We start from the raw sequence: 12,687 nt of genomic DNA on the forward strand, positions 1-12,687 counted from the left end.
CTTTGACTTAATGGGGGAGGCACTTTGCACATTTGTGGGAAGAATATCTGGGTTACAATTTTGCTCTCTTGGGTCTTTCTGCTACTTTCTTGGAGATATATTCAATTATTAAAGGATTTCAGGGACATCTCAGGCTAGGGATATGCAAGTTTTTAATGCTCTCAATGTAGTCTGATCCATAGCCTCATATGCTCACTGTCTTCCTGGAATAACTCTGTAAATGTATGACCTGGGATGGAGTCTGTACAATAATTCTATGAGTTTGCCCCTGGTTGGAACTTCCAATAGACTGTTACTGGTATCAGCCTCTATCAGTCAACTGGAAAACTGCAGATTCAGAATGACAGAATTACAGGCTCCCCATTGAATTGGGATGTGGTTATTTCACTGCAGGCTAAAGACCAGGCTGAAAGGTAGAACTGAGAAAACTGTTTTCCCTGATTTCCTTTAAATTCCAAACAAAATTTCATCTTCTACAAAAAGCCTTTCCCAAACTTTCTTTATTGTAGTGCTTTTCCTCTCTTTTTTTCAGTTTTTCCTGTATATAGTTTTTCTATACATATTTGTTTGCTTTTGTCTCCCCTATTATTTTTTATTCTCTCCTATAGAGCAGGGACTGTCTTTTGACTCTTTTCATATCTCTAGTACTTAGCATAGTGCCTGGGGAATAAGAGTGCATACTAAATGTTTGTTGACTAATTGTTCTGCTCTTTTCAGTTCAAAGATTAATTTTTTTTTCTTGACAGAAAAAAAATAAACAAAATCAGAATTGGGAAGCTTTTTTCAATCATCAGTTATCATCATGCCATTTGAAATAATCTTATCTTTCTTTTCTTTTTGTTAAAAAATAATTTTATTATTTTTTCATCTCTTACATCACCAGAATTTCTTCAAATATTCCTTATCATACACTTCTAAGAGTCTTTCTATATAAAAATAATATTTTTAAAAGAAAAATAAAGGGGAAAATTGGTGAAAATTATCAGTGCATTGAATGATTGTAAAAATATTTAGTTTTCCATCTTTGAACCTCTCACTTTAGCAAAGGAGTTGGAAGGAGGTATGTTTTTTCTTTATTTCTTTTTTCTTTCTTTTGGTCTATGCTAGTACTTTGCAATTTTGCAACATTCATTTTTTGTTGTTTTGTGGCTGTTCTTTCAATTGAGGAGGAATGTATATTCTTTTCTTAAATCTGCTTGTTTCTCTTCATTTGTCATAAATCTGTACTGCTCTGATTCCATAGTTTTCATCATTTTTTTACAATGCCCATTAAATTTGTGTACCATGATCTTTTTAACCATTCCCCAATTGATGGACACCTAATTTATTTTCATTTTTTATTCTCTATTCCAATGTTTAAACAATTTTGAAGGAGACAAAAAAACAAATTTAAGACAGGATCATGACTTGGGGAAGCTTACAATCTCATTAGAAAGAAAAATAATAGCATACAAACTTGTCAGGGAGCAATATTACATAGCAATTTGACTAAGTCCTCAAATGTGCAATACAGATAGAAGTCAAAAGGAGGGGAAGTAATTGCAAACTGAGTGGGCTAGCAAGTCAGCAAGGAAGACAGACTTCATGGAGAACCATAGATAATAGAGCTAGAAGGGAAAAGAATAAACAAACATTTATTACTATATTCCAGACAGATGTTTTCTCACTTTATCCTCATAACATTCTGGGAGTTCACACAGTTACTAAGTGCCTGAGACTAGATTCAAATTCAGGTCCCCCCAAGTCCATGGTCAGAGCTCTATCCATTCTGACACCTAGATCCTTCTGTCTAGTTTAATCTTTTCAGTTTACAGATAAGGAAAATGAGACAAACAGGTTAGGTGACTTGTCCAGGGTCACAAAGCTAGAACTGAGTCTTGAAGGGCTGGATGGAAAAGAATATTCTGTTAAGGGGAATGACAATGATGCATTTAGAGGCAGTTAGGATATAGTCTAATTGGAGGAGAAGGTACATGTGCATATCATTAGAAGATAAGAACAGAAGATTCAACATGATGAACTCATGAGCTTTCTTCAAAAATGAAATGATTGGATCACTAAATGTTAGACCTAGTCTAAATCTAGTCCAGAGTTTCTCAACCAGAATACAGAAATTTGTTAAAGAGACACTGAAAATATAATATAAACTTGAAATTAAACAATTTTCCCCTAATATATAATTAGAGGAAAAATGGCTTGGTGGATAGATAGCCAGACTTGATTCAAGTCTCATCTCTGACCCCTGTCTGCCTCAGTTTTTTCAACTATAAAATGAAGTTAATAATAATCTCTAGCCAGCCCCTCTGAGGTTATAGGGATCAGATAAGTTGATATTTTTAAGCAGTTAGCATATAGTTGTTGATTACTTAGCATCTCAGTCCTTCAGATAATTCTTTAAGATTATAGATTATATATACATTATATATATAATTTACACATACACACATATACATATATATATGTTATAGTATAATGTTCTTGGTTTGGTTTTCTACAGGTCTTTGGGGCAGCCTTCTATTCAGTCAGAGTAATCACCACAAGAGTAGCTAGGAGTTAAAGTCCAAATCCTTTATTATCTCTTTCCAAATCTTGTCTCTTTTCCTGGGGCCAAGTTAGCTTTCTTAAAGGCCCCCTGGAGTCTTGGTTTCAGTGGAGAAAATGCAGGAGGCCAGGCCAGCTACCAGGAGTCTAACCGAAGATGGAATTGAATCTCTCCAGTCCTTGCTGGCTGTTATATACTCCATTATCATAGGGTCAATCTCACAGAACTATATAGTACTGTAAGAACATGTACTGAACTAGAGAACTATTAAGCATCATGCTAAACTAGATAACCATTGTCCACTTAGTTAGTACCTTTTAAGAATCCTTGTTTTAAGTTCAGAGTTCTGGCCCATAACATTATAAAGTCATTATCAAGCAATAATAATAAAACAAATTTCTTTACCAGGGAGTTTTCTGTACTGATGAAATGAGAGATTCAGCTCCTGTTCTTCTCTTTTGCATACACTTTACAAGGAAAACTCCAAAATTTATTTCTTTTCATACTCAATAGGGAGGACAAGGTGATTTACTGAAAGGGAAGAAGCATGAGGGCCCCCCAAAAAATCAGTGACCTCTATTCCAGTCCAATGACCTCATTTTATAGATGAGTAAATAAGTCCACAAAAGGGAAGTCACTTGCTTGAGGTTATATACCTAGTAAATTGCAGAGCCAAGACTTCTGAGTTCTTAAGCTGTATTCTTGTCACCATTTTTCTTTCTAAGAGGCAATAAGGTGGAGCTGGGAAGAGGTAGAGGCTGGGAAAAGTTGAACCCTATCCCTTGAAAATCCCTCAGGCATTTATTCTCTCCAGGATTTCAGCTTCAAAATCCCATAATTGCACCTGCTTTGGGAAGTGAGGAAATGCCCTAGTAAAGGAGAAATTCCAAGGGAGTTCCAGCCCTTACATGTCTAGTATTCACTTCCTTCATTTCACCTGCTTATAAGTGAGATCCTGCTCAGCTTGAGACAGACACCACTCCGGGGAGACAGAGCCAGCACTCCCAAGTCAAGGTAGGATACCAGACTCCTTGTCCCACTGTCTTACTTTGCCACTCAGGAGCCTCCCTGAAAGCTGTGGAAACAGAGCACCCCTCTAACAAGGCTGAGGTTAGCCAGTTAGGGCTACTTGGTTTTGTGGCAATGACATATGGGTTGGTATAAATCACTGGAGAAATGACTAAAAACATATGTCCTCCTGATATTCAAGGTAGGATTCCTTTCTGTACTGTGGATGAAGACATTCCCTTTAGAATAGGGGGGCAGCTCGGTGGTGCAATGATAGAGTACCATATCTGGGCTCAAGAAGACTGGAGTTTAAATGCATCCTTACTAACTGTGAGATTCTGGACAAGTCATTTCACAGTGTTTGGCATAATTTCCTCATCTGCCAAATGATCTGAAGAAGGAAATGACAAACCACTTCCCTATCTTTGCCAAGAAAACCCCAAATGGGGTCTTGAAGAATAGGACATACTGAAAAATGACTTAATAACAATGTATGCAGCACATTTTGCTAAACACTGGCTGAGGTAAAATTTTAAATAAGATGATGCCCAGATTCTTGGAGAGAGACACAGAGAAGCAGAGAGACAGAAAGACAGAGACAGAGAGTGAGACAGAGAGAGAGACAAAGAGAGAGACACAGAGAGATAGAAGCAGACAGAAAAACAGAGACAGAGAGAGACAGAGACAAAGACAGAGATAGAGACACAGAGAGACAGGGACAGAGAGACAAACAGAGAGAGAGGGACAGAGAGAGACACAAAGAGAAAGAGGGATAGAGAAAAAGAGTCAGAGACAGAGACAGAAACAGAGAGAGAAAGAGAGAGGCAGACACAAACACACACACACAGATAGAATATTTATTAAATGCTAAGTGCAATGCATTATGTTAAGTGCTGACTATAAAAGTACAAACAAGACAATTACTATCCTCAAGAAGTTTCCATTCTAATGGAGGAAGGCAAGTAAAGAGAAATGGGAGTTGGAGGGAATGCATGATGGCATGATTTGAAAATGGTGGCTGGCAAGTGAAATGAAAGTTGAAGGGATAGCCATAATATATGACCTCTTACCTGAGAGGTCCATCGGCATATCAGCTACAGGACGATATATTTTTCAATAACTTGAAGACCATCTGTCCAGTAATAGAGGGCTTGTGAAAAAAGTACCCATATCAACAAAATGAGAGATCGGAGGTAGACATCTATAAGGTAGGGGAAATGCACGCACACAGAGCATACACACATATATGTATGTGTGTATATATATATATATGTATATATATGTTTTATATATATATATACACACATAATAAATACACACACAAATAACAATGCTACAAGGTGACCTCAATAGCATTTGAGTTGGCTAATCTTAATAATATCCTAGATTTTATGGATAACTTCAAGGATAACTAGTCCCTTCAGGAAGCATTGCATGCCTTTGATTGATTATCTAAGAGGCAGGTAGGCCTTTATGAAAGAATGGATCTTTGCAGATGATCTCATTAACTGTGAGTACCTGTGAGCAACCTCAAAGCCTATGAGTGACATAAGGGAAAGAAGTATCTGGGACCCTGTAAAAGACCTCAAGGATATCCCAGTCTTTGAAGTAATATCAGAGATAGCTAATGGCTGTGTCTCTTCTCAGGGATGGCTGAATGACATAAAATTTCTGTGTCCCTGAAGTACCATCAGGAATAGCTAGTCTGTGAGTGACCAGAAACACTTAGGTTGTTATAGGAGACCTCAGAGGTGACTAGTGTCTATGGTGCCTGAGTATTTATGGTGACTGGGTCCCTGAGATTACCCCAGGATACTTGTCACTTTGCTTCTGAAGCCATTTAAATGATTCAGCTATGTCTATTACTAAACTTGGAGAGAGATATGTTTAAACTGGCAGAGTTTCCCATGCCCTCCAAGGTAATTTTCTGCTCTTAGATGATTGGGGGCAACATTTATAAGGATACAGTTTGGGGTTAACATTTCAGAATAGTCTACTAAATTCCTTCCTGAGCCACTCCTCTTAGGAATTGCAAAGTGGTCCTTGCTGTGATCAAGATCTTAATTAAGCTTGAATGCAAAAGAAGTCATTGTCTTTATGGGTCATGTCACCCATCAATTCCAATGGGGCAGAAGGCAGTGATCCTATCTAAACAGAAGTAAGATTGAGTTTCATCATTAATTACCCAAGAAAGGCCTTAGCTTTTGTTCTACATGCTTTCCTAAAGAGATGAATATATAAAGGTTTAGACTGGACAAATATTAAGAAATAATATTATTATTTATGAAGAACATTGGCAAACTGTGTTGGTCTAAAGGAGAATGATCAGAATGGTGAGGTTGTGAGAGACCAAGCCATCTAGAGATGGCAAAAGGAACTGCAGATAACTTTGGCTCCTGAAGAGAAGGCTTAAAAAAGGAAATAAGAGGTTTTCAATATCTTTCCACAATAATATCCTTCCTAAAATGCCGTACCCAGAACTGAGCCAGCACTTAACACATTGCTTAATAAATGCTTGTCAGATGCTGACTAACAAAAGAGAGTTTTCCTTTACATTAAGCCTAATTTCCCTCTCTAGAACACATCACTAAAAGTTTGTTGTACTAAGCTAAAGCAGAGCCATCCTTTTGTGTAGGATGTTATTGTTGTTATTGAGTCATGTTTGATTCTTTGTGACTCCATTTGGATTTTCTTTCTTTGTTTTTCGATTTAAAAAATAATTTATTTAAAACTAAATATAAAATTTAAAAAATAGAAGAAGAAAGAAAGAAAAAGGAAAAACAAAACAAAACATTGTCATATGTCCAGCAGAACATCAGGGAGGATTCAAAATATGTAACATTAAATTTCTATTTCAGAAAAGTATATATGATAATAAAAGAGATTATATTCATGACTATTCCTCTTTTCTTTGCTTCCTCGTAGATTATTTTGTTCTCTGCTGTGTAATTTTTACTTTATTCTTTTTTCCCTTTTCATGCCCCCCACTTCCCTCAAGGATACACACACACACACACACACACACACACACACACACACACACACACACACGTGTGTGTGTATATGTACATATACCATAGCCACATCTGCACACACCCCCACATACATACTACATCTATATATACACATACACAAACCTACATGCATACCTATATACATCCACAAACATACTTTTATATATATATATGTATATATACATATATATCTTTGAGATATATATATATGTATATATATACACACATATATATATGTATATATATACACATATACATATCTATATATAGAAAAAGATACTTCTAAAACTATTATTATGGCTGACATAATGTAGATTTATCTCTTGATCAAATCTTTAAGTTTGACTTTGAGATCAATGATTTGGGATTTTCTTGGCAAAAAATATGAAGTGGTTGGCCATTTCCTTCTCCAGCTCATTTTATAGATGAAGAAATGGAGGCAAAAGGGGTTAAGTGATATGCCCAGGGGTACACAGCTAGTAAGTGGCTACAGCAAGATTTGAATTCAGGAAGATGAGTCTTCCTAATATCAAGTTCAGCACTCTATCCACGTCTCTACCTTGCTACCTATTGATAAAGCAGGAGAGAGCTATCTCAATGTCCTTTTCAATCTAGAGATGCTTTATTTCTCCATTACTTATCTGATTATAAGAGATAGATTTGTCTATTATAGTTATCAGTGCAATTGTCTTATTCAATTATTAGAATGCCCTCTGAGAGGGCATTGTATATTGTGAACACTGTTGTGACTACAAAAAACAAGATAATGGACTCTTAGCTTCTTCCTCAGCCTGCCTGATAACTTCTCCTTTTATGAAAACATTGGTTATAATCTGATACTTCAAGAAAAAAGTCTGACTGATACATCATTGGTGGAATTGTGAATACATCCACCCATTCTGGAGAGCAATTTGGAACTAGGCTCAAAAAGTTATCAAACTATGCATACCCTTTGACCCAGCAGTGTTACTGCTGGGCTTATATCCCAAAGAGATCTTAAAGAAGGGAAAGGGACCCACATATGCAAGAATGTTTGTGGCAGCCCTTTTTGTAGTGGCCAGAAACTGGAAACTGGGTGGATGCCCATCAGTTAGAGAATGGCTGAATAAGTTGTGGTATATGAATATTATGGAATATTATTGTTCTGTAAGAAATGACCAGCAGGATGATGTCAGAGAAGCCTGGAGAGACTTACATGAAATGATGCTGAGTGAAATGAGCAGGACCAGGAGATCATTTTATACCTCAACAACAATACTATATGATGATCAATTCTGATGGACGTGGCCATCTTCAACAATGAGATGAACCAAATCAGTTCTATTTGTTCAATAATGAAGAGAACCAGCAACACCACAGCGAAAGATCTCTGGGAGATGAGTGTGAACCACAACACAGCATTTCCATTCCCTCTGTTTTTGTCCAATTGCATTTTTTGTTTCCTTCTCAGGTTATTTTTACCTCATTTCTAAGTCTGATTTTTCTTGTGTAGCAAAATAACTGTATGGATATGTATACATATATTGTGTTTAACATATACTTTAACATATTTAACATGTATTGGTCTACCTGCCCTCCAAGGAGAGGAGGTGGTGAAGGAGGAGAAAAATTGGAACAAAAGGTTTTGCAAGAATCAATGCTGAAAAATTACCCATGCATATATCTTGTAAATAAAAAACTATAATAAAAAATAATAATAAAGTTTTAAAAAAGAAGAAAAGAAAAAAGAAAAAAGTCTGGCAAAGGAGTGGTTTAACAGGCATAAATAGGTTCACAACCCATTCATTTTATCTTTCCTTGGCTGTGAGGTTGGTTACATCATCAGTGAGTTTCTGTCTTCCCTTAGGCAATAAAATGAAAGTATTATCCCTGAATAACCAAAGTGATCTCAAACAAAAGTTTTAGGGAGTTAAGGCTTCTCTTTAGAGCTGCTCCGCCCCACATGTCTTCAGGGATGACTCTACAGCATCAGGTGAAACTTCTTTGGCATTCCCCAGTTCCCTGGAAGGTTCATGGGAGACCAGAACAGATAACTAGATTGGCATTCAAGAAAGGAAGGAAATATGCGTCATTTTCCCTAAACAAGTTTTGACATTTTCCCTGAAATGACATATTCTACTTATGTCTGCTGCTCCAGGCACTACTGTCACTTAGTAATGACGACAGGGTAGGGATGATGGGGAGCATAAAGGTACTTGTGGCTTCACTGGGCCCATTCAGACATCCACCAAACAGCAAAGGAAGGTCTCTGGTTGGTTCCTGGCCCTGCTTCTCCATACAGAAAACCCTGGGTTTGCTATAGTAAGTGATATTCCAGGATCAGACCTAAAACTTCACTGTCAGTATTAGGGAAACTGGCATTAGGGAAAATTTTTCAGGTACTTGATAGAAGGGTATTAATTAAGATATACTTTCTTTTCTTTGCAGCAAAATTCTGCATCCAAGTCAATCCCAGATCCCAAAATGAGAGACTCTTTTATCTCCCTATATCTTTTTTTGACCGTGTTTTCACTATTTGTATTGCCCTCTTTGGGACTAAAAAGACTCCACTTGGGAAGCTGTGTACTGTCCATGAACTTTCAGGAAATAAGGAATGAATTTTTGGAGATCAAAGGCTTTGTGGTATGTAGGGGTTTATGTGTATTTGGGAAGGGGGGTGAGGAGAGTCCCACTTTGTTGCTGTCTGAGTCTTTCCTGTTAGTCACACTAGATTCATCTCTCAGAGTTCGTACACAGTAATACAACCTCTGAGGGTGGGAAGAAATTCAGTCTAGTTTTTGGAAAGGACATCTTTGACCTTGGTTCTGGGGAGGTGGAAGGATGGGATGGGTTTGCCATTTGTGCCTCTAGATGGAGCCATTAATACAACCTCTTCTCAATTCCCCTTCGGTGCAGCAAGCTGAAGATGAAAATTGGGACAACAGAATCTTGAAGAACTCAGAGGCTTTGCAAGATATAAAGGTATGGACCTAGAATAGAGGAGCTCTGGGTGGAAAAGTGGGGTGCAAGATTTCAGAAATTTCAAGCCATCCAGCTGGGCTTCCTATAACTAACCCATTCTTTCATTTTTTTCCCTCCAGCCCACAGAGAGATGTTGTTTTTTCCGCCATTTATTGAAGTTCTACCTAGACAGGGTGTTCAAAAACTACCAGACATCCAGTCCTCACATTCGCCGGAAGGTCAGCAGCATTGCCAACTCCTTTCTTGGAATCAAGAAGGAGCTTCGGCTCTGTGTGAGTAAAGTCTCAGGACCAGAATCCTTCTTGGTATAAAGCTAAAGAAATTTGGGATCCTTTCTCTACCAACATCTTCATGTTACAGATAGGGCAACTGAAGCAGCAAGATTCAAGTCATCTGATTAGGTAGCAGGAATGGTCAAGGCAATAACTCAGGCTTCTTGATTTCTAGGAATCTACTCGTACTCCTTCACTACATGATACACAGCATCATATATGAATGCAGCTTGTATCCAAAGTAGTCAATCAGCAGTTACTTTAATTGCTTTGGTATCATAATAGTATTACACAGCTGAATCCTAGGAAATAGACCAAAGTTGGAATAAGACTGGGTCATCTAGGGAGATCTGGTTTCTGATGAGAGGAAAACAGGGAAGGACCAATAAGGGACTGAGAGGTGAGCTAAACTCACTTTCTGGAGAAAAAAGAAACTAAGAAGCTGAGTCTGTAGGCTAGTACTATGCAAATTATTCATCCTTTCTTTCCCTCCTCCATCCTAAGGATTCTGGAGAGTCAGAAAGGAGAATTGTAAAATGGTTTGTCATGAGAAAGGAAATACTTTTTTTGGATGGAGGTTGTACTGGAGTGGAAGCAAGAATAATTCTCACACATATCATTTCTGACAGCATTCTGTAATAAAATATATCCCTGTTTGTATTCCTTACAGCATGACCACATGACATGCCACTGTGGGGAGGAAGCAAAGGAGAAATATATGCAAATTCTGAGTCACTTTGAGGAGGTAAAGTACATAGTTGTCAATGAGTTCATACAAAGGTTGACAATTTCTCCTGCTGTACAATTCTGTGGCCCTGGAGCCACACAGGGATTCCAGAGTTGATGCTATCTTTTCCCTCATCTCTAAGTAACTTCCTATATATATATATCTAAGCCCTGCAAGGACTGGATGGAGGTCTCTTTGTGAAAGAGCTCTCAGAGCCCATCATTTTCCTTGTTTACATTTCCTTGCTGAAAAGAGGATGGGGCTAGCATTAAAATCACCACAGCAAAATTGACAGTTTCTAATCTAGCTGCTGAAATTAGAGTTCTCTCACCCCAACTCCCTCCCCACAGCCTCATACCCATCTTAAAAACACAACCCAAAGTGTTTTATCTATTGAGATTGGCCTGTTTTCAAAGCTTCCACAAGGAGGGTCAAAACAGAATGCATTGCTCATAGTTTCCATCAGACTTACTTCGAAGAGTGGGTGGTGGAGGAGGAGGAAGACAAGCAAGACTGGGGAAGGAGGGGGTCAGAGGTTGCTTCAATCTGATATAGTTGCTGATGAAGTTGTGTAATGGAAAGAGTGATGGGTTTGGAAACAGAATACCTGGGTTCAGGTCTTTGATCTGATATTTACTAGCTGTGTGCTCTCATCTGTAAAATAAGAGGAGGAGTTTGGATGATATGAGGCCCGATTCCCTTCCAGTTCTAAATCTATGATCCTGTGATCACTGGCAAGACATAGACCTTCCTACTGGCTACCTGACTCTGGACAAGTCACTTGACCTTTAATTACCTTAGGCAGTTCTTTAAATTTAAATTTGGGAAAGGAAAGGAGCATTTATAATAAATGCTGTTATGTGTTAAGAACTATGCTAAGCTTTGCAAATATTATCTCATTGGATTCTCACAATACTGTGAGGTAGATGCTAATATTTCTACCTATTTTAAAATTGAGGACTAAGAAAGAGAGAGATTAAGTGATCTGACAAGGGTCACACAGATAGGATGTTTCTGAGGTTACATTTGAACTTGGATCTTTCTAATTTCAGGTCCTGTGTTCTATCCACTGTATCATCTAACTTCTTATCTAATCAATTCTCCATTCAATCAATCAGCAAACATTAAATGTTTAATGTGTGTTGGGCACTATGCTATATACCAGGGGTTCTCAAACTACGGCCCGCAGGCCAGATGCGGCCAGCTGAGGATGTTTATGCAGCGCCCCCCCCCCCCCCCGCCCCGGGTTATGACAAATGGGCTGAGGAGCAGAGATAGAGTGTGAGTTTTTGTTTTTACTACAGTCCGGCCTTCCCACACTCTGAGGGACTGTGAATTGGCCCCCTATTTAAAAAGTTTGAGGACCACTGCATACTATAAGCTGCAAAAACAAGAATGAAATAATTCCTACCTTCTAGGAATTTACATTCTATTTCCATACCAATGATATCCCTAATGAATTCTCCTCAAATTCAATATCTGAAGTACTCTAGAAATGTTATTGTCATTATCATTTAGTATTCACCAAAGAATTTTTGGGTTTCTTTTAGCTAGATGATCAGAAGGCTGTGATCAAAGCCCTAGGAGAGCTGGATATCCTCTTGAGATGGATGGAAAAGACTAAATAAGAAGAAAAAAACCCAGCCACCTTTGTGTTCATCCTTTCATGAGTGTTTGTTTCAGCTCTTGATAATATTCTCCGGGCTAGTTTGAAATGGCCCTTTCCTTCATCATGTAATGATATGATTATTTATTCCCTCTTATGTTCATGATCATGGAGTAGTCCTTTTCTTCAAATTCCTACAACTGAGTCTATGATTTGATAGGATGCTTTTGTTGTCCCTTTTTCTTTATTAGAATGTATTTATTAATATTGTATATTTATTGTTTCTTTTTAACATTTTATGTATGTTATTTATTTTTTATTTTAATATTAAGTCTATCCCTATTTATGTGTATCCATTGACATTTTTTGACATTAATTCCTTTTGAATTTTTTATTATCTGAAGACCTTTTGAGTCTAGGAAAAAAGTGTGACTTTTGGACAGATAGATCACCTTACCTCTCTAGATAGGTTTCTTCATCTATGAAATTAGAGCGTAGACTAGATGGTAGAGCACTAAAGTTGGAATCGGGAAGGCCTGAGTTCTAATGTTGCTTCA

The 12,687-nt window shown here is 37.7% G+C and overlaps 1 protein-coding gene across 1 annotated transcript; it reads left to right on the forward strand.

Annotated features, from left to right (window-relative positions):
- Positions 1–8,997: 8,997 nt before the first annotated feature.
- IL20 (interleukin 20) lies at positions 8,998–12,311 on the forward strand. Its single transcript, XM_074265108.1, has 5 exons — positions 8,998–9,186; positions 9,460–9,525; positions 9,645–9,797; positions 10,468–10,542; positions 12,075–12,311. The coding sequence occupies exons 1-5, from the start codon at positions 9,028–9,030 to the stop codon at positions 12,150–12,152; spliced, it is 531 nt and encodes a 176-aa protein (XP_074121209.1). The 5' UTR covers positions 8,998–9,027; the 3' UTR covers positions 12,153–12,311.
- The last annotated feature ends 376 nt before the right edge of the window (positions 12,312–12,687 follow it).

Source organism: Sminthopsis crassicaudata, chromosome 4, assembly GCF_048593235.1.
Source record: "Sminthopsis crassicaudata isolate SCR6 chromosome 4, ASM4859323v1, whole genome shotgun sequence".
Lineage (NCBI taxonomy): Eukaryota > Metazoa > Chordata > Mammalia > Dasyuromorphia > Dasyuridae > Sminthopsis > Sminthopsis crassicaudata.